Source organism: Rhinoderma darwinii, chromosome 2 (genome assembly GCF_050947455.1).
Source record: "Rhinoderma darwinii isolate aRhiDar2 chromosome 2, aRhiDar2.hap1, whole genome shotgun sequence".
NCBI classification, from domain to species: Eukaryota; Metazoa; Chordata; class Amphibia; order Anura; family Rhinodermatidae; genus Rhinoderma; species Rhinoderma darwinii.
In genome coordinates, this window is record NC_134688.1 from 448,677,923 (window position 1) to 448,700,683 (window position 22,761).

General features: G+C 38.2%; 1 protein-coding gene across 1 annotated transcript in view; it reads right to left on the bottom strand.

Moving 5' to 3' along the window:
* Window positions 1-22,761, bottom strand: part of TMPRSS15 (transmembrane serine protease 15) — a 259,431-nt gene that overhangs the window by 90,890 nt on the left and 145,780 nt on the right. The window contains exons 15-17 of the mRNA XM_075851216.1: window positions 20,383-20,472; window positions 14,387-14,512; window positions 11,719-11,859 (exon numbers count right to left, since the gene is read on the bottom strand). Of these exons, the coding sequence (XP_075707331.1) occupies window positions 11,719-11,859; window positions 14,387-14,512; window positions 20,383-20,472 (357 nt within the window). The remainder of the gene's footprint in view (window positions 1-11,718; window positions 11,860-14,386; window positions 14,513-20,382; window positions 20,473-22,761) is intronic.

The window sequence follows — 22,761 nt, forward strand, 5'->3', positions numbered from 1 at the left end:
GTCCTCACGGAAAATACATTTAAAGGTGCCTTCATACAAGTTTGCTCCCAGGTTCCTTGGACCTTTCGAGATATTGCAACAGATAAACCCTGTCTCCTATAAGCTTTGGCTGTCTCCTACCCTCAGAATCCCCAACTCCTTTCACGTGTCCCTCCTGAAGCCTGTGGTCCTGAAACGCTACAGTAAAACTCCCAGTCCTGCAATTGCTCCCAGCGGTTCATCCGATGTGTTTGAGGTGAGGGAGATCCTGGACTGCAAAAGGGTAGGAGGAAGGACTTTCTATTTGGTGCACGGGAGAGGGTTTGGTCCTGAGGAGAGGTCCTGGGAGCCGGAGGAGAACCTCAGTGCCCCTGCTCTCCTTAGGAAGTTTCTATTTCGCTCTGGCCCCAAGAAGAGGGGTGTAAGAGGGGGGATACTGTAGCATCCATGGCCACGGACTGTCATGTCCTGCCCTTCTGATCCTTGCCTGAGTGTTGTTAGTTTATTCCATGTCAGTCTTGCAAATGGTCACTTAGTGTTATGCCGTTCCTGTTGTTACCCATGCCCTGTTACCTGTATCCTGTATCCCGTGCTGTGTTCTTGTTCCTGAGCCTGTAGTGTTTTTCTGCATCTGCTGTCATCTGCCACGTCCTGCGTCATCTGCCAAGTCCAGTGTGATCCAGCACATCTGGCGCAACCTGCGGCAACTGCAGTCATCCGCCACCACGTCTGGTGTAACCTGCTGCACCCACCTCCATCCGTGCCAAAGCCTCGGCTACTGTCTGGACAATTCAGGTACCCTATTACGGGGCTTTAAATTGCTGGGGTACTCTGTTGTTTGGCCAGCTGCCTCCCCGCTACGGCGGTGCGGCCTAGGTGACATATCAACATTTGATATACATTCAATATAAAAAGATAAAAGTGATGGAATATAATAAAATTCAATAGTAAATTCAGTTTGCAATAATTTATTATAGAAAAAAATCAAACATATGACATTTATTAACTAATAAATATATGATTTCTATCTTTATATACTGTTTGAATGAAGATCATATATCATATAATGATATGTCAACATATGTTACAAGATAAAAAATTTTTTTCGCATGACTACATATATATATATATATTAGACAGTATTATCGAGCACAAGCAGACAGCAGACAGCTTTTATACTCAGGATCTTTTCATGAACTAAAAAGGGAACAATATCAAAAAGACATCAAAATAAACCTTTTCATCTGAAGTAACCCTTAGTACTGTAGATGACCCTCACCTATGCACACATGTCCCTTGAGTCTGCCTAAAACTGAATACAGCAGATATAACAATACTTCTACAAGAACAAATACATTTTACCAGCATCAACTATTATTTCAAACTGTAATTGACAGAGTATCCACTCATCGAGTTACTAATACTAAAGCCTTAATGTATTATCCCTTGGTATGTATCACATGTAAGTATTGGGAGATTCATTGTCTTTTTTGTTACAAAGTTGCATACGTTCCTAAGATTTCGTAATGATCCTTGAATAGCCTTTTGTTTACTTTAGGAACAAAAAAGCAGCAGAAACCTGAGATCACCCTGAGGCTACATTCACACGAGCTTATCAGATTCAAGCTTGTGAAAAACGCGCGTGAATCTGGTCCGTTATGCATCAGTGTTCTTTGCGAGGGCATGCGTTATTCACGCACGCGCAAAGCACATCTTTTTTTAAATTTTATTTATTTTTAATTGAATTGATGCGTAAATCACGCACAGCACCCAGATGTGCATCCGTGTGCTGTGCATGATTTTCACGCACCCATTGACTTCAACGGGAGATAGAAAAAATGCACCAATATAGGACATGCAGCGAGTTTTACGCGTGAAAACTCTTGCATGTGTGAACGGCTCCATTGCTCCTGCGCAGCACACGGACGTTATTCACGTTCGTCTGAATGAGCCCTAAAGGTTTGTGCACACACAAAATCAAAAACGTCTGAAAATACGGAGCTGTTTTCACGGGAAAACAGCTCCTGATTTTCAGACGTTTTTAAGCAAACTCACGCTTTTCGCTGCGTTTTTTTACGGCCGTTTTTGGAGCTGTTTTTATTTAGAGTCAATGAAAAACGGCTCCAAAAATGTCCCAAGAAGTGACATGCACTTCTTTTTTGCGGGCCTTTTTTTTCGCGCCCTTTTTTCAAAACGGCCGCGTCAGAAACGAACGCCATTTTTCCCATTAAAATGAATGGGCAGATGTTTTGGAGGCGTTCTGATTCCTATTTTTCAGACTTTTTTTGGGACGTTTACAGCCTCAAGAACGTCTGAAAATAGACCGTGTGCACATACCCTTAGAATGCAAAAAAAGGCAAAAAAGGCCATCAATACAAGTATGTTTACCTTATTATTTCTCCCGCTTTAGTTAGTAAAGTTTTCAAGTCATAAAAGTCTTGTTGCATCTGTGTTACCCGCACCTATTGGGAGAACAGGCGTCCCGGTTTAAGCAAAATGGCTTATAATATCCGAGAAAGGGAGGTGAAGAATGAGAGAGCAGGTCTTGCATGTGCACTGCTCTTCATTATAGTGTATCATAGTTACAGAATAGCCGAGCACACTGGCTGGACTGTTATCGTCACTCCCATATACTGTAATAAAGAATTTCTCTCGGCTGCTTTTCCCACCAGAAGTTTAATTGTAGCAGCAGAAGCCTCTCCAGCAAACTCCTATGCTGTTTGCAGCCATTACTAGGAGTTGCTCGCTGAGTACAGATTTTATACAGCCCCCATTGAACTAAAATCCAAACCTGTCTTCAGGAAGCATCTAAGCTCCCTCTGGTGGAGGTTGTGGGCAGTCAGAATTAAATCACTTAACTGTGGTTGTGTGCAGGAATGCTGAGGATTGGTCTATAAAAGAAATAAATAACTTCTAAACGCTGTAAAGATATATTATGAAATTGATTAGTGCAGTATTTTTTACTTTTATTTGGAGAATCGTTTTGAGTGTAAATGTCAGCCATAAACTGCATCATTAACTAACTTAGGCTATGTTCGCACTATGTTCAGCACTATGTTCAGCGTATCCATAGGGCCTCATACACCGGATGGATGCAAAAACATGGAGTCATTTTGGTATCTATCATGCAGGTATACGTCGGTACTTTCCTTTACTGTGTGGGATACTTCAATTTTTTTTTACATACGGATGTAGCCATCTTTATCTTGACTCTGATAACTTGCTGCAGCGTGATATCACACAACAAAAGACATTGAAAAGTCATTGAAAAAGTCAAGATATAGGATCTTGCCTCTGTGTATTTAATGTGTTAAAAGTCAAGCTAAAGACGGCTACATCAGTAGTAGCTTATGCATGGCATATTCCACTGTATGGCAAATAGTGGCATACGTCATGGCCTAACATTTGACACATACCCCAGGAAAGTTCACCATTGTATGCGCCGCACCTAATGCCCCAATTCAGTGTACTTATCAAAATGTACAGCCAGAATAAACAGCAAACTAAATGTATACATATATATATAGTACTGTGCAAAAGTTTTAGGCAATTGTGGAGAAAAGCTGCAAAGTAAGAATGCTTTCAAAAATAGAAGTGTTAATAGTTTTTTTTTATAAATTTACAAAATTCTAAGTGAGTAAACAGACGAGAAATCTAAATCAAATCAATATTTGGTGTGACCACCCTTTGCCTTCAAAACAACATCAATTCTTCTAGATACACTTGCACACAGTTTTTGAAGGAATTCGGCAGAGAAGTTGTTCCAAACATCTTGGGGAAATAACCTGCTGATCAGAGTTGTGACGGATTTGGGATTGTGGATTCATTTGCAAGCTTACACCCGGCAGTCTAATTTGGGGAATCGCTCGCATAGCAATGCCATAACAGAAGGTATGTCTTTTTGGCCACAATTCTTCCATTAAGAACACTTCTGGCCAGACTTCTCTTAACAGTAGATTGGTGTACCTGGGTCCTACTGGTTTCTGCCAGTTCTGAGCTGATAGCACTGCTGGACATCTTCCGATTTTGAAAAGAAGTAAGCATGATGTGTCTTAAATCTGCTGCACTAAGTTTCCTTGGCCAAAATCTGCATCTACGGTCTTCAACGTTGTCCATTTGCACGTTGTTTTGCTCAGTCTTGCCATGGTGAACCTGTGACATTAAACGGTCTTCCACAACATCACTTTTGTAGCAGATTTTGGCTGTTCCTCACCCAGTTTTAACCCCTTAAGGACGCAGCCTTGTTTTGGCCTTAAGGCTCAGAGCCCATTTTTCAAATCTGACATATTTCAATTTATGTGGTAATAACGTCGGAATGCTTAAACCTATCCAAGCGATTCTGAGATTGTTTTCTCGTGACACATTGGGCTTTATGTTAGTGGTAAAATTTGGATGATATATTCAGTGTTTATTGTTGAAAAATTGTAAAATTTAGGGAAAATGTATAAAAAATAGCATTTTTCAGAATTTAAATGCATCTGCTTGTAAAACAGACGGTTATACCACCCAAAATAGTTACTAGTTCACATTTCCCATATGTCTACTTTAGATTGGCATCGTTTTTTGAACATTATTTTATTTTTCTTGGACGTTACAAGGCTTAGAACATAAACAGTAATTTCTCTTTTTTTTCAAGAAAATTTCAAAAGCCTTTTTTTTTAAGGTACCTCTTCAGTTCTGAAGTGGCTTTGAGGGGCCTATGTATTAGAAACCCTGATAAAACACCCCATTTTAAAAACTAGACCCCTCAAAGTATTCAAAACAGCATTTAGAAAGTTTTTTAACCCTTCAGGCATTTCACAGGAATTAAAGCAAAGTGGAGGTGAAATTTGCAATTTTAATTTTTCTTGCTGAATTTCAATTTTATTCAATTTTTTTTGTGTAACACGCAAGGTTTTACCAGAGAAACACTACAAAATATGTATTGTCCAGATTATGCAGTTTTTAGAAATGTCCCACATGTGGCTCTAGTGCGCTTGTGGACTAAAACACAAGCCCTAGAAGCAAAGAAGCACCTAGTGCATTTTGAGGCACCTTTTTTATTAGAATATATTTTAGGCAGCATGCCAGGTTTGAAGAGGTGTTGAGGTGCCAAAACAGTAGGAATCCCCCAATAGTGACCCAATTTTGGAAACTACACCCCTCAAGGAATTAATTTATGGCTGTTGTTATCATTTTGGCCACACAGTTTTTTCACAGCACCTATTATAATTGGGCTGTGAAATTAAAAAAATGAAATTTTTTCCAATAAGATGTAATTTATGATCAAAATTTCCTATTTTCACAGGGAACAAAATACCCCATTTTGTTGCCCAATTTGTCCTGAGTGCGGCAATACCCCATTTGTGGTGATAAACTGCCATTTGGGCCCATGGGAGGGCTCAGAAAGAAAGGAGCGCTATGTGTTTGTTGGAGTCCAGATTTTGCTGGATTGGTTTTCGGGTGCCATGTCGCATTTGCAGAGTCCCAGAGGTATCAAAGCAATGGAAAACCACCAGAAGTAACCCCATTTTGGAAACTACACCCTTCAAACAATTCATTTATGGGTAATGTGACTATTTAGACTCCATAGTTTCTTCACAGAACTTATTTGAATTGGGCTGGGAATTTAAAAAAAAATAATTTTTTCCAATAATATGTCGTTTTAGCTCAAAATTTCTTATTTTCACAAGAAATAAAATACTCCATTTTGTTGCCCAATTTGTCCTGAGTGCAGCAATACCCCATTTGTGGTGATAAACTGCCATTTGGGTCCATGGGAGGGCTCAGAAAGAAGGGAGCGCTATTTGTTCTTTGGAGTCCAGATTTTGCTGCATTGGCTTTCGGGTGCCATGTCGCATTTGTAGAGCCCCAGAGGTATCAAAGCAATGGAAACCCACCAGAAGTGACCCCATTTTGGAAACTACACCCCTCAAGGAATTCATTTATGGGTGTTGTGACCATTTTGACCCCACAGTTTTTTCACAGAACTTATTTGAATTGGGCTGGGAATTAAAACAAAATTATTTTTTCCAATAATATGTAGTTTTGGCTGAAAATTTCTAATTTTCACAAGAAATAAAATACCCCATTCTGTTGCCCAATTTGTCCTGAGTGCGGCAGTACCCCATTTGTGGTGATAAACTGCCGTTTGGACCCATGGGAGGGCTCAGAAGGAAAGGACCACCATTTGGCCTACTGGGGATTTTTTGGTGCAAAGTCATGTATGCAGTAGCCCCTGAGGTACCAGTACAGTTGAAACCCCCAAGAAGTGACCCCGTTTTAAAAACGACACCCTTGAGGCATTCATCTAGAGGTGTAGTGAGCATTTTGACCAGAGACATACACCCCATAAACTGTAATGTGGGTTCTCACGGGTACGTCAATACCCTACATGTGGCTGTTATCAGCTGCCTAGGCATGCAGCAGGGCTCAGAGGGGAAAGACGAGGGGGGATAAGCTGTGCGGAGTGCATCAGGGTAAGAAAAATGGGGTAGATTAAAAATCATGGGATGTATGATATATTTTGAAGCACTCTTTCATACGGAGCCTTAGTTTTTCGGGACATGTGTCACATTGATATATTGTGTCCTTCCTTATCGCCCTCTTATAGCAGACTCTGTACCTCTTTTGACTTTTTTCTTTCTTGCCAGTTTGGGGAACTTCTCCTGGAAAGTGTTGCCCTGGTACGATGCGTGTGGCCTCGCCTCCAGAAGTACTGGGTGCCCCCCCCCCCTTCTTGGTCCATAAAAATTAGTTTCTTGATAACCACCTCTTGAAATTCCAGGAAAGTTCCTGTCTGGCCTGTACATCGATGTAGCACGTACGCGTTGTACAATGCCATCTGTATGATGTGCCCAGCCAGCTTCTTATACCACACCGCATAGCGCTGTAGGGCTTCAGGGCTTGATCTGACAAGTCCACCCCTCTCATGTACCTATAGTAGTCCAGAATGCAGTCTGGTTTGGGGGTCTCTGTACTGGTACCTCGTACAGGTACATGGGTACTGGTGTGACATCTCTCTTGTCCTTGTACTTGAAACACAATATGTTGCTGCTAGAATGTGCCCTGCTCTCACCCCTTCTGAGTGTTTGCCCTGCAGAGCCTTAGGGAGGCCTCTCAGATTTCTTCTAGCAGTGCCGCATGCCGCAGGACTTCTGGAAGCGAGGCAGTTGAAGAGTGGTACGCTGGTATAAAAATTATCCAGGTAGAGGTGGTAACCCTAGTCCAGCAGTGGGGGCGGGCATTCTGGGGGCTGAATACTGGTGTCCTTCCCTTCATATATCCTAAATTTGTAGGTATACCCTGATGCACTCTCGCACAGCTTATACATCTTTACGCCATACCTTGCCCTCTTACCCGGCAGGTACTGGCGGAATTGAACCCTCCCTTTAAAATGTACCAAGGACTCATCAATAGAAATATACTTCTCGGGGGTGTATGCTTGGGAAAACCGGGCACTGAAACGGTCTAATAGGGGTCTCCATTTATACAAACGGTCAAAACTGGGGTCATCTCGGGGTGGGCACGGCTCACTATCAGTATAATGTAAGAAGCGAAGTATTGCCTAATTTATTTATTTTTTTAGGTTCCAGTTCAGTTCTGAAGTTGCTTTGAGGGGCCCATATATTAGAAACCCCAATCAAACACCCCATTTTAGAAACTAGACCCCTCAAAGTATTCACAACAGCATTTAGAAAGTTTATGAACCCTTTAGGTGTTTCACAGGAATTTTGAGCAACTCAATATTTATTGCCCAGATTCTGCAGTTTTGAGAAATATCCCACATGTGGCCCTAGTGCGGTAATGGACTGAAGCACCGGCCTCCGAAGCAAAGGAGCACCTAGTGGATTTTGAGCCCTCCTTTTTATTAGGCACCATGTCCGGTTTTAAGAGGTCTTGTGGTGCCAAAACAGTGGAAACCCCCCAAAAGTGACAGCATTTTGGAAACTAGAGACCTTGAGGAATTCATTGTACTTTTCATGGGGTGCATGCGGCTTTTTGATCAGTTTTTATTCTATTTTTAAGTGGCGCGGTGACTAAAAAACAGCAATTCTACTATTGTTTTTTTATTCTATTTTTTTTACAGCGTTCACCGTGCGCTATAAATGACATATTCACTTTATTCTGCGGGGCGATACGATTACGGAGATACCAGATGTTTATAGTTGTTTTTTATGTCTTATGGCGTTTGCACAATAAAATACGTTTTGTAAACAATCATTCACTTTTTGTGTTACCTTATTCTAAGAGCCATAACGTTTTTATTTTTCCATCAATAAAGCCGTGTGAGGACTTATTTTTTGCGTAACAAACTGTAGTTTCAATCGCTATCATTTTTAGGTACATGCGACTTTTTGATCTCTTTTTATTCCATTTTTTGCGAAGTGAAGTGACCAAAGAATTGTGATTCTGGTACGGTTTATTATTATTTTATTTTACGGCGTTCACCGCGCGGGATAAATAATAAAATAATTTTGTAGTTCAGGCCGTTACGGACGCGGCGATACCAATTATGTATAGTTTATTTGTTTGTTTATATATTTTATTAATAATTAAGGACTGATAAGGGAAAAAGGGGGATTTTTACTTTTAATACTTTTAAATCTGTTATTTTCTTATTTTTACACATCTTTTTTTTTACTTTATTACTTTGTCCCATTAGGGGACATGAGGGCAGGAGGCCCTGATCGGTATTCTAATACACTGCACTACATGCGTAGTGCAGTGTATTAGAACTGTCAGCTAGTCACTGACAGCGAGCATAGTGGGTCCTGACTTCGTCAGGACCCACTAGGCTTCCGTCTATGGCATAGCCGGACGCCATTGTTTGGTGTCCGGTTGCCATAGTCACCATCGCCGGCCGCTATCGTGTAGCAGGCCGGCGATGGCAGCTTAACCCCTAAAAAGCCGTGATTGCTATTGAACACGGCTTTTCAGGGGTTAATCAGCGGGGACACAGCGATCGGTCCCCGCTGTAGGAGCTGTGACAGCTGCTGTACGAGACAGCAGCTGTCACAGCTCCTGTATGTGTCGGGAGGACGGCCGAAACGGCCGTTACTCCCGAGACGTACTATTCCGTCATGGGCGCTTACCATGACGTAATAGTACGTCAATGAGCGTTAAGGGGTTAAGTCTCCTGCACAGCAGTTTCTGTTACAGTTAATGACTTTGTTTCAATCTACACATAAAAATGATGATCATTATCACCTTTTTGCTATAATTGGTTAATCATAAACCTGACTATAATCCTACAAAATCCATGACTATGAGCAGGTGTACCTAGAAGAATTGATGCTGTTTTGAAGGAAAAGGATGGTCACACCAAATGTTGAGTTGATTTAGATTTTGCTTCTGTTCATTTTGTATTTTGTTAATTAAAAACAAACTATTAACACTTCTATTTTTGAAAGCATTCTTACTTTGCATCATTTTCCCACAGCTGCCCAAACTTTTGCACAGTACTGTATATGTATATAATCATGTTAATTAAGCATGTAACGTGACATGGACATCACATGGTCATGAGATATACAGAATACATGTAACCTCAAACACTCATTACAGAATCATATCCTTGTCCACAATTCTCATCTGCTTCTTTCTTTCTCTGATTGCCTTTTATTTTTGTCAGGAGTACTGTGATATAAATAATCCCGTAATAGAACTCAATTTTCTATTTTCTATCAATGACAGAAAACAGCATGTTTTCTAGATCAAACACTTCTATGTTACACTGTGCTATAGAAAATTGAAAGCCATCTGTTCTAACATAAAATAGATCATTGTGAATAGTTTCATTTATGTTTTGTTTGTAAAAATTAAAAAAAAAGTCAAAAAAAAAAAATGAAAATTCCACTTTGTTAGTGAATCATTCTCCCACTTCAATATTTTCATCTGGACAACAGGCATAAATGAATATACATTATATAAAAAGCTTCCAACGAACACCTGATAAAGTATTGTAAGTGGCAAAACATGAGCAACATTTTTATGAAAGAAATGCTCATTCATTATTGAAGGATTTCATAGCTTGATCTATCTCAGTATTATATCCATCATAAATTTGCAGATGAAATGTGTGAATGTTTTGGCTTTGCTAGGACAGACTGATCATTGGGGCCATTGAACACTGCCTGTGGGCCCAGAACATTAAGGGGGCCTACAGCCTCCACCCAGAAACTGCACCATATATCATCAAGGGATGTCGGAGACAAAGAGTCGTGTCATATGGCTGTATCATTCAATGACTTCAACATTCACCACAGCAATGTATCATCCATGATGTATAGTCCCAAGGCAGCCAATGGACTATGATAGGGTCATGTGATGTGACGTTACTATGGACCCTTTGTCACTGCGGCCTAGTTGTTGCATCGGAGTGTGGAAGACTAGTGGCAGGGGACATGAGGGGAATTTTTAGATTAAGAGTATTACCAAAACATTTTTTAACAAGCTGGTTGTTAGGGCTATTTGCACTACCAGGCATGTCCCAAAAAACTTCTCTAAATGAAAGTAATATATGAGAAAAATTTTATTAATTAAAGGGGGTTTCCAGGTTTAGAAAAACATGCCTTTTTCTTCCAAAAACAGTGCCACACCTGTCCACAAGTTGTCGGTGGTATTGAAACTCAGCCCGATTCTCTTTAATGGAGCTGAGCTACAATACCAAACATAACCCGTTAACAGATAAAGCGCTGTTTCTAAAAATAAAAAGAAGTCATTTCTTTTCTAATCCTTAATACGTTTTTAAATAGAGTTAAGAATAATAGACAAACGATATCTTGAGTGGTGTAGCGCCTATGACCATAAGTGCTCAGGGGCATAGACAATTTTCAGTCTACCCCTGTTCTTTTGCTATTTCTTTTTTAAGGTAGAATATATCAGAAAATGTATTGTGGAATTAACATATAGATTGCAATAGATCAATCTCTTCTGGATAATTTTAGTAGCAGGAATGGCTATTATGTTGCGATTTCACTCTGTTCTTTTGAACAATTAAATTTGTGGTCTCTAATTTCATATTTGTATACATTTTATCACTTCTACTTTAATTTACTTTCTTTGTATTTAATTTATTGAATTAAAATGTTTAATAATAGGATTGACCACAATACGGCCAAACAATCCGATGATCAACATGCCAGACTGAACTTGCAGATCAGGGACATAGTTAAAAAAAAGAATGCACTTGCACAAAATAGCAAAGGTAAGAGGCCGATCATACTATACACGCATAGTTTTAGTCGACGACCGGTACGGAAAACCTAGAGTACATTTTACTTTTTCACCCATTACAAACGATTGCTTAAGAATCTGAGTTACAATTCTAAAGATACTCCTGACTGCAACAATTTTATTTTTATGAATTTATAATAATAATAATTATTATTACTATAAGTAATTGTTTTAGCAATCTACTGGTATTTGATTTGCTACTTCATAATTTTCAACATTTCTTGACAGAATTTTTGTTGGAGAAAATAGCTCTGAACCTCTTTACCTCTAGACCGTACACCGGAAATTTTTCCAGAAAATCCAAATCCATCCATGGACATCCAACATCTGAAAACAACACTCTGGCCCGAAAACCATGGATTTTAACAGGTATATAACTAGTTTTCTATATGCTGTCTATCTATACTTAGTTTAGGGACCTTACTTATTTATAATTAAATAACAATAACCAAAAAGTTAACTGTTCTTGTAATGGTGGGGATTTCAGAAGACATAGAAGTAGTAGAAGTAGAATTAAGTAACCTGGCATGCCAAGGCGAAAACCGGTTGTAAAGTTAGCCTCAAATCCTATTCTGGTGGAAGAGGAGTCTGTCGTAAAATACACGGTCATGTGATTGGTTGTGGAGAAGACGTCTGGCACCTGATTTGCCCCCGTGTAAACAGCTAAATAAAAAAAATTAAAAAACAAAAAATTATTATAAGAACATATGTCATAGCAAATAATTCAAAATCATAAGGAATAAACATATTAGAGTGAAGAAGAATAACGCTCCTAAGGTTCTTTCCTCTTCGGCTCGTTGGGATTTTTACCTGATTTGCATTTTTTTCCTAGATATTATTTTGTAGAAAGACACAGATGGCATTGAATTTGTAATGCCATACATATGTAAAGAATCTACTACCCTACATGTTAGACCATATATAGTTAAAAAACCATGCATCCCCTTAGAAGACAAGAGCACATATGAGACTAGTTTACGAGCAACATCTGTTTTCATACATATTGTATGTGTTTACACAGGTTTCTTTAGGGAACTCCAAGTCTATATTAAGAAGTCTACTAAATTCCTATGAAAATGACCACAGGGAGGATATATAGGTATAATAAAACATCTGAAAATGTACATAGGCCAATATCAGTCAATATATTCTTTGCATGGCTTAGGCAAATCATAATAATAATAATAATAATAATAATAATAATAATATATTATAGTATAGTATATGTATACCATGTTTATTCATTAAAACCAAGCAGATCTTTGTCTGATATAAACTGTAGAATATTTTTCATAATTTTAAGCAATATATTTATGGAAAAGGCATGTAAACCGCATTGACCACTTTCTTAAAATGCAAGACTTTTAGATAATACACAAATATTGAAATGTATCTTATGCTACATATAGCAAAAGTATCAAGAGGTGAATAATATAATAATTGGTAACAAGAATGAATTCATGAAAAACAGGTCATGCCTAATCATCATGCTCAGCTTTTATGAGGAGGTAAGTAAAAATCAGGATGTTGGTTTGATATTGTACCACATAATAGACTTGTATTGAAGCTATAGACGCAGGGACGGAAAACAAAGAGTCGTTATAAATGGTACTAGCTCAAAATGGGCTGAAGTCAGCAGCAGGGTATCACAAGGACCGGTGTTACGCCCAATTATATTTAATCTCATTATTAATGACTTTTGGGATGGGTTTTATAGTAAGGTGTCGGTTTTTGCTGATCATATAAAGGATACTTAAAACTCAGCTTGATTGTAAAATATTATAGAAAGACCTAGATAAGCTGGCAGCATGGGCAAACACATGGCAGATGAACTTTAATGTTAATAAATGTAAACTAAATCACCTAATCTGCAATAATAATATGTTTGCAAATACTTTGAAATGGAATGGAAAGGTGGAGAAGGACCTGGGTATTCTGGTTACAAGTTAGTGAGCAGGAGTACTCAGTGTCAAGCATCAGCTGCAAAAGCAAATAGGATTTAAGGGTGTTTAAAAAGAGAAATAAAAACCTGTGATTTAAATGTAACATTACCCCTCTATAAATCCCTTGTAAGGCCACATCTTGAAAATGTAATTCAGTTTTGGGCTCCGCATTGTAAAAAGGATATAGGAGAACTGGAGAGGGTTAAAAATGCGGGCGACTAGATTATTAAATGGGATGGAAGGAGTCGCTTACAATGAAAAACTAGAAAAATTGGGCATATTCAGCTTAGAAAAAAGGAGCTTTAGAGGTGATCTTATTAACAGGTATAAATATATGTGTAGTCAATACAAATAACTAGAACATTGTTTGTTTTTTCCAAGGACTCTACAAAAGACCAGGGGACATTTGTGACGTGTGGGAAAAAAAGGCATATCAGACATCAGTATAGGAAAGCGTTCTTAACAGTTAGAGTAGTCAAACTATGCCCTACCCCAAGAGGTAGTAATGGCAGATACAACATTAGCATTTAAAAAAGGCTAGATGATTATTTACTGACAAATGGCATTGAGGGTTATAATTTACGTGTAATGGATTGAGGAAGGTGGAACTTGATGGACATGTGTTTTTTTTTATCCTATGTAACTAAGTAATTGCGTATTATTAAGAGCCAACGACTTGAGGACTAAAACATTTGACATAAAATAAAAGAGATGGGTAAAAAAATTCAATACAGTTTTAAAAAAATGTTGGAAAAAAAATATATACTATATATATATGTATATATATATGAAAAAAAAAGCTGAACATTTCTTATTAGTCTCCCTAGGCAAGTTTTTTCAACTTTATCCACCATTGGGACTTGCTGGGTCATGGAGTCACATAAACATGTGCATTCTCCATTTTCTGCTGCGATTATTTTGCTGTGTTAACATGCAATACACCGCTATACTTTCAGGTTATCTACGAGTCTCACATCTTTTGAATGGTAATTTTCCAACATGCCTTTTCTAAGAAGTGAGAAAATCAAAGGAGCGCTGAACTTTATGACCTGCTTTTTATGAGTTGAAGTTGAGCCGCAAACTCTGCACTTCAGTGTCTGGTGGTTTGTTTCAGTTCTTCATCAGTGACAGCATGAAATCTAGCAGCTAACTGTTACTTTGCAATAATTCATAGCACTCAAAAGAAATCTACCATGTACAACAAAAGTTTCCGAAAAAAAAGATCTCAGCACAGAATAGATACTTGCCCAGCAACAACGAATCTGATCCTCTGCCATCTCTCGCTTCAACAATATCATATATATTCTCTAGATTAAACACTTGAAAATGCAGTTGGATATTGTGCCCTTCTGCTGCATTTAGATACCATATACCTAGGAAAAACGTAATAACCAATGGAAATGTTATATAATAATACAGTAACATTATCTAAATCCAACATTAACGACAATAATAATAATATTTGTAACAGTAATATTTTTACATTTTTTATTTATTTTAATACATTTTATAATTTTTGGTTTTAGGATTATATTTCTCAAATGTTTGGGGCATTGGCCTGAATCTTTGAAATGTGGTACCATAGTAACCCGCAAATATAACAACTGTACGTCTATAGAGTTCAATATGTCTGCGACTGATTGACATTGTAATATAACGTATACTTTGTTGCATACATTTCTTTGTGGGATCCCCTCGTATTGAAAAGTGTAGTAGACTATGCTTTTTGATACAGTTAAAAAAATATATACGCGTGCCATCCGAATGTATGTCAAAATGAAACACTTTTGGCTTGGTTATTGAAGTGGATGTTACCGTTCACATAGTGAACCGCTCCTGCAGTATACACCAAATGCACATCACAGCACAAGACTTGTAAATGGACTTTCCAGAAGTAACAACACAAATATTGAGGTAGAGGAAAAATACCTTGAAACAGCGCTGCTATATATTATAACCCTTTCTCCTACACCTATGTATTCAACATGCTTACTAAAGTGTCTTGTGAGTATATATATGTGTATATTTATGTGTCTATATATATATATATATATATATATATATATAAAACTCTGTCAACATTGGATATTTATACATTTGTCAAATAAGTGGGGCAAGCCACTATTAATAGACGTGTCCTCTAAATGACTCTTGAATGTTGAATGTTCAGGTGATTTTAGCCGGATTCCTTTCATCTGTTAAACTGTTGCCAAATTACCACAGAATTTTTTCCATGGTCACTAACATGTTTTAAGTTTAAATTCATGGGGTGGGGAAGATCTGTTGGTGCCCAGTGCAGGGGTTTCAGAATGTGCCTCCCTACTCTAAAGGCCCTTTTACAAAGGCAGATGATTGGCTGAACGAGCTCTCATACGAATACTCGTCCCCGATCATCGGCCCATGTAATTATAGCAGTGATCAACCAATAAACTATCAAAAATTATGTGTAATTTCCCTGGGATGCCGATCGCAATTGCCACTGAGACAGGACTTGATGTGCAAGCTCTACTGCAATGCATGCTACAAGCCCCACCTCTCTGCTCTGAGTGACGGCTCTAGCAATCTCCTAATTGGCCACTAGAGCAGACACTCAGAGAAGAGAGTGTCACTTGCAATCGCCACGCCACAAAAAGCAAATTTGGGTTTCTCGGCCATGCAAGTTGCATGGCCGTGAAAAAAGGTAAATTTAAAATGCCCTTCCATTCCCCTATATTACCCTGTCAGCAGTTTTGAGGATTTAAAACTGCTGACGGGTTTCCTTTAATGGAATCCCATCATAGTTTCCTAAAAAAAATAATTTTTTAGTACATTTTTCTACATGTCCTGTGAGGGACATATGTGTTTGTATTATATACCTAACCTATGCTCAGTGAGTAGTATGCTACATTTTGCACAGTCAGTACACTTTTTTTTCCCAATATTTCTTAAGAAATTAATAAACATTTACTTTGCATTGAAACAATCTTCCCGGGCTCGTTGTAATGGCTTAAATCCATTGAATCCCATTTACAGATCTTCCCTCATTTTAGAGAATTCTGTAATGCTCATTCCCATCTGACATGCAGAAAATTTTAGGAGTACCCACTAACCTACAGATAGAGGTATAGAGATGTCCTGATTTTTCACAGTAAGTTATAAGGACTAAATTCTAATAGAGAAGTTGCCACATCAATAAGAAATTATAGTCCACTCTATATACATAAACCTCATAATTTGGCCTTCGGAGACTTTGTACTAAAATTAATGCTAAATAAAAATTGGTCTACTGAGGTTAGAACACCATGTCAATGCAGATTTGCTGTAGGGGGGGGGGGGGGTTGAAGGATCTTCAAAAATGTTAAACTTCTTGGGTTGTTATATTGTTCTATAGTATCTTACTAGCAAAGACTTGTCAGCTTTTTGACAAGATAATTGATGTTAAGAACTAAGCTGTAATCTTTTATTCTGAGTAGTGCTTTGGAAAGACATTCCCATCTCCGAAGAGGAGACAAAGACTGTCGGGTTATTACCGCACTTATTAATGGCAGTGGCTAGATGTTGTATTTTAGACAATTTTTTAAGACAACATAATTCATTATAGTACAGAATTTAGTTGGTATTGACGGGATGGTCAATGTCTGAAATATAAAGCATTTAATAGAATGTGGAAGCCGTGGATACTATTTAATTGGCTTTTCCCAAATATCTTCCCTCATGCTGATCTGGAGAATGTATTACCAGACGACTGCTTTGTAATTATATGATTCCGCACTCAGCTGCAGCACGGAAAGACAGATTTCAATATTTCACTGCTTGAATGGGAAGGGTTCGGCATAGTGCTCAAATTTTTCTATCTCTCATCCCTTGTGTATCCGAGTTCTTCATTTAAGGTTGATTTTCTCAAACTAAGGAGAAAATGGTACTCTGACTTAAAGTGATACTACCAGCAGAATACAATTCAGGAAGGCATTTATTTTTACTCTAAAAACTCAATTTGGCTATAAATAACCCTAACATTTTGAGAGCCACTGAGGTTGGTAGGGGGTTTCTTTTGTTCATTTTTTTTTTATTTTTAACCATTACGTTTGATGCCTTTTTTGTTTTGTATATTTGTAGTGAGTTGGATTATCAGCAATTCTCTCATATGTTATTATTAATAGCAGTGGGGGCTCGCCATCAGCGTGTTCCGAACACAGTGGGGAAGTCACAAGAATGTCAAATTCTCTGCAGATTCCCAGTTATCCATGAACAGGCTATGTACTCCTTATAATAGTCTATATATTACATGGTTGGCCATACATTTAAATAGCAAGCATGTAATGCTTCATCCCCTCCCCTACTATTCTGTTGCCAAAGGAATTTACAGTTTGAAAATGTTTATTCTCTGTCCCTGCCCTCCCGTATTTTAAGAACCCTCCTGCTGATCGGACCAATCAGATCAATTCTAACTATATATTTAGGAATAACAGTTCATTTACTTCCATGATATTTTGATGTGAAACAACAGGATTCTTATATAGAAATAAGCACGTGCCAATCACAGCTTTTTCCTTTTTGCAAAATGTATTTGCTTTTGTCAAAAAATTCAGTGTCAAAAAATTATCAAATACAGGGAACAAAGTGTCTAATCTAACACAAATTCAATACCCTTGTGTTATTACAATTGGTGTCAAAATCTATATTATTCCAACCACCAGGATCCCCCGATTGAGGCCCATTTGCCTCAGTATATGTATGGCAGTAACTTCATAATCTTATTTTTATCACTACTGTAGTTACTTTTAGTTTATAGTCATACTATCTTTACTGTAATAGAAATTAGCTCTCCATACACTAACTTTTTTTGTGATTATATACAGAAGTCACTGTGAAGCATATTGCAGAATCCTGACCCTGGTACACTGATCTAGTTCCTGAATAATAAGGTGCTTTTGTTCCTGATGTTGAAACATGTGCTTATATTTTCTGACAACCGTTTGAACTGTGCTTGCCTCATCTTTTTCTTCTTTACGTATCTAACTAAAAAGCTCAACCTGTTACCTAAAGGTCCTCTTACATGGCCCAACATGGGCCATGTAAATGAGCGCCAATCAACAAGACAGCCCATTGATCGGCGCTCGTTTGCTCCTATTACAAGGAACTACAGGGTGGGCCATTTATATGGATACACCTAAATAAAATGGGAATGGTTGGTGATATTAACTTACTGTTTGTGGCACATTAGTATATGGGAGGGGGAAAACTTTTCAAGCTGGGTGTTGACCATGGTGGCCATTTTGAAGTCGGCCATTTTGTATCCAACTCTAGTTTTTTCAATGGGAAGAGGGTCATGTGACACATCAAACTTATCGAGAATTTCACAAGAAAAACAATGGTGTGCTTGGTTTTAACGTTACTTTATTCTTTCATGAGTTATTTACAAGCTTCTCTTTGTTTACAGCCATTGACATGTCGCAGAGGTTAACACGTGAGGAGCGGATAGAAATTGTGTTGATGTCTGGTGAACGCAGTACCCAGGTCATTGCAGCAGATTTCAATGCAAGACACCCTACGAGACCACCCATCTCCCATGCTACAGTTTGCAAACTGCTTGCCAAGTTTCGTGAAACTGGTTCAGTGTTGGATTTGCCCAAATGTGGACGCATGAAAACTGTCACTAATGAAGAAACATCAGTGGCTGTCCTAGCCTCATTCAGCAAGAGCCCACAGCGTAGCACTCGCCACATGTCACTGGAGAGTGGCATCAGTCGAACATCTCTTTGGCGGATATTAGCTACTCACAAATGGCACCCTTACTAACTCCAGCTGCTGCAGCATCTCAACGAGGATGACCCAGATCGGCGCACTGAATTTGCAGAATGGGCAAAACAAAAATTGGAACAGGACCCTCAGTTTACACAGAACAGCAACTGAAACTACGGATACTGGAAGCCTGTGCTAGCATTTCTTCTGCGGTGTTGCTATCAGTGTGTGAAGAGTGGGAGAAGAGGGTTGCATTGACAATCCAACACAATGGGCAGCACTTTGAACACATTTTATAAGTGGTCAGAAACTTGTAAATAACTCATGAAAGAATAAAGTAACATTAAAACCAAGCACACCATTGTTTTTCTTGTGAAATTCTCGATAAGTTTGATGTGTCACATGACCCTCTTCCCATTGAAAAAACTAAAGTTGGATACAAAATGGCCGACTTCAAAATGTAAACACCCAGCTTGAAAAGTTTCCCCCCTCCCATATACTAATGTGCCACAAACAGGAAGTTAATATCACCAACCATTCCCATTTTATTTAGGTGTATCCATATAAATGGCCCACCCTGTATATTTGGAAATGAGCGATCATTACTACGATCGCTCGTCCCCATACATTTCTATCATGTCGGCGGCATGTCTCCCTGTTTACACAGCGATATTATTTCTTGGCAGCATAAACAATACAATCAGCCGATGAACGAGTGTTGCTCGTTCATCCGCTGATCGTTGCCCTATTTACCCGATAATTGGTCAAAAGGGCCTTAAGCCTCTACACCAATCTGTAAAAATTTTACCGCTCCAACTACTATTTGGACCGATCATGATTTTTCCTCTCAATTTGTTACTTGTTCTGGACTTCTGTCTGTTCCTCAGGTAATGACAAAAGGGGCAATGGCATGGGCAACAAGGCTGAAAGTCCATACCTTCTTTTAAAGGGTTAAAGTCTGTGAACAGCAAGTTACATTAAGCTCCATGCTTAGATTTAGTCGGTACCAAAAACATCAAGACATAAAGAATCCATAGTCTCGTCTAGTACAAAGTTCTTTGGCCTTCATTAAAAAGATGCACGTTTTCTAATGTATCACAGGTACTATTTATATTATCCCTTTTTCATGGAGTATTAATTGCTGCTGACTTCCATATAGCAGGGACACATAAAACTTGCACCTTCTTTTAGGCATATCTAATTACCTATTCAATACAATGAAATCTTATCTTGAAGTATTTATGAGACTCTGATGAGTGCTTTTAGAAAGTGTAAAGTGTAATCTATTAATACTGAACATTTTATAAAGTTAATTAAAATTTATTTATCTTGTTAAGGTCTTCCGAGGACCACATCAAGTTATGGTTAACATAATAACTTCATTTTTCAATTTTATCCAAAAACCCAATCACCCGAAAAATGATAAATGATTCCTCTTCATTCCTTCTTAAGGTTAATTTAATGTTTCATACGTAAAATTTAACTATAAAGACATAAAAATGGCAGATTGACCATTACTTACATGAAGCAAGATTGGGATAGTTCTGGGGATAGTTGGGGGAGCTAAATGTACTGTTTGTTTCCCATAATTCAATAGGTCCTCCACAGTTAACTAAAGAAAAAATAAAATAAATATTAGTAAAAAATGAAAATTAAGTTTTTGCCTGGCGGATTTTAATGGTCACTTAGATATATCGTCTAGCTAAATGAATTTCTTGCCATAAAAAGGCATTGCACAATTAAAGATTTTTGAGGAAAAAACAAGTGTTTGGGAGAGCTTAATGAAAAAAAGGAAACAGATGGCTCTTAAAGGGGTTTTCCGAGTTAAAACTGACTATGTGTTAATGTTTGCAATTTATTAATGTAAAATGTACATTTGTAATATACTTACATTTTCCAAATTGGCCCCGTTTCCATATGCTGCCGTGGGGTACTTGACAGGTGACATCACTCTGTGGCTGCTGTGTTGATCTTCAATTCCCTTCTGGGTATATGACACGTTCTCGAGATAACAACAGAACAGCCCATACACGGCACGTCACAAGTGACGTGTCGTATACCTGGAAAATAATTGAAGATCAACACAGCGGCCAGAGAGTAACGTCACCCGTCAAGTCCCCCACGGTGGCATCTGGAAACGGGGCCAATTTGGAAAATGTAAGTATATTACAACCGTATTTACATTAATAAATTACAAACATTAACACATAGTCATTTTAACTTGGCAAACCTCTTTAAGGCCCAAACATTTGGCAGGTCATTCTATGAGAAAACACAATTCATATGGCAGTCAGGAGTCTAAATATATTTCACAGAACTACCCAAACCAAAAGCGAACAGCGGTGCAAATACACTATAAGCAAGGCCCAATGTATACTTATATATTAAAGTAATGCTATTTGATTTTGTACTATTAGAAGGTGAAATAGGAGAAAGAACAATAAAATACTGATAAATAATCAGATCACAGCAAAGTTAACACGTTTGGCTTCATTTATTAATTCAGAATAAAACTTGCCTTGTTGCTTAGAACAACCAATCATAATTCAAGTGAATGGGGCAGTGCTGCAATACCCTGCACAGTCGCTAGGCATGTAATGGCGCTTCCCCCTTCAAACAGCTGATCTGAGATAATGTCCTGACAGTCAAACCCCCACTGATCTAATCTAAGAATAGGCCATCAATTTTAAAATCCCGGATAACCCCTTTAAGAAATTAAAGCTGAGCTCTGATTGACTACTATGTACCAAACACAGTTTGATAAATAAAGCCCATAGGGGGAGCAACATTTACTAAAAGTTGTGTACTAGCAAGTAGAAGCATGCACTATGTTCCCTAATACAGAGCTTGTCAATAGAGGAATATGATGTTACCACTTAAATACACAGGATCACATTAACGTTCATGGAGGCCCTAGGTAACAAATTTGGTGGGAGCCCCCGTCCGGTGGAACTAGGCCCAACTTGACTCCTTATCGCAGCCACATACTGTATACGAGAGGTAGCCATGTATGTGAGTGGCCCTCTCATCTGAAGTCTATGGGAGCTATTGAGACAGGCAAGTCAAGTAGTGTGGGTGGTGGAGGCACCTATGCGGGTGGTGGAGACCCCAGGGCGCATTCCCTTATAGCCCTGCCTATAATATGACCCTGGAAATAACCCAGGTAAAGTAGAGTAGAACTTTTGCAAGTGCAAATTTATGAAACCTAAAAGTCATTCCCAGGGGCTTGGTAAATATGATGTTCATCATAACCGCCATTCTTTTCAGGGCTGTATTGCTAGAAATCTGACCTTTCTACACTGATAAATGGCCCTTTAGTGTTACAATTCTTGATGTATTTCAAAATTCGATGCTACTCTTTCCAGTTAAAATTCCTTATGTTACCTGTTTTGGTATTTTTACATCAATCTCCATGGAGAAGAGAGTACATATTTAGTGTATAAAACATGCATGCAATTATAGCTTGCTTATGTCTTATGCTTCCAAACTATCCATTATTGTTCTGTACTCAAGAGCTTACAGTCTAGCTCTGAGAAATCTATTCTTAACTTTCCATTCCATTATGGCTTAAGTACGAAAAATAACAGCTGAGGATAATAGCTGGAGGAAAGGGAAGGGAGTTGTGTTGGAAACACAATACCTATTAAAACAAATGTTTCATTTTATTACCCAAATTATCTAGACAATATATAATACGTTATACCATGCGCTATTTTACATAAGGAGGAGGGTCTGTAGATGGTGTCATGACCTCAGTATATTGTGAGCTCATTTGCCTTTTGCAGATAAATATTCTGTGCACACAAGTACAATATATTCCAGCTAATATTACTGATGAGTTCTTTAACTGCTTTCTTTTATCTTTCTTCTAGAACAATCACCACGGATAATATCCCTGACT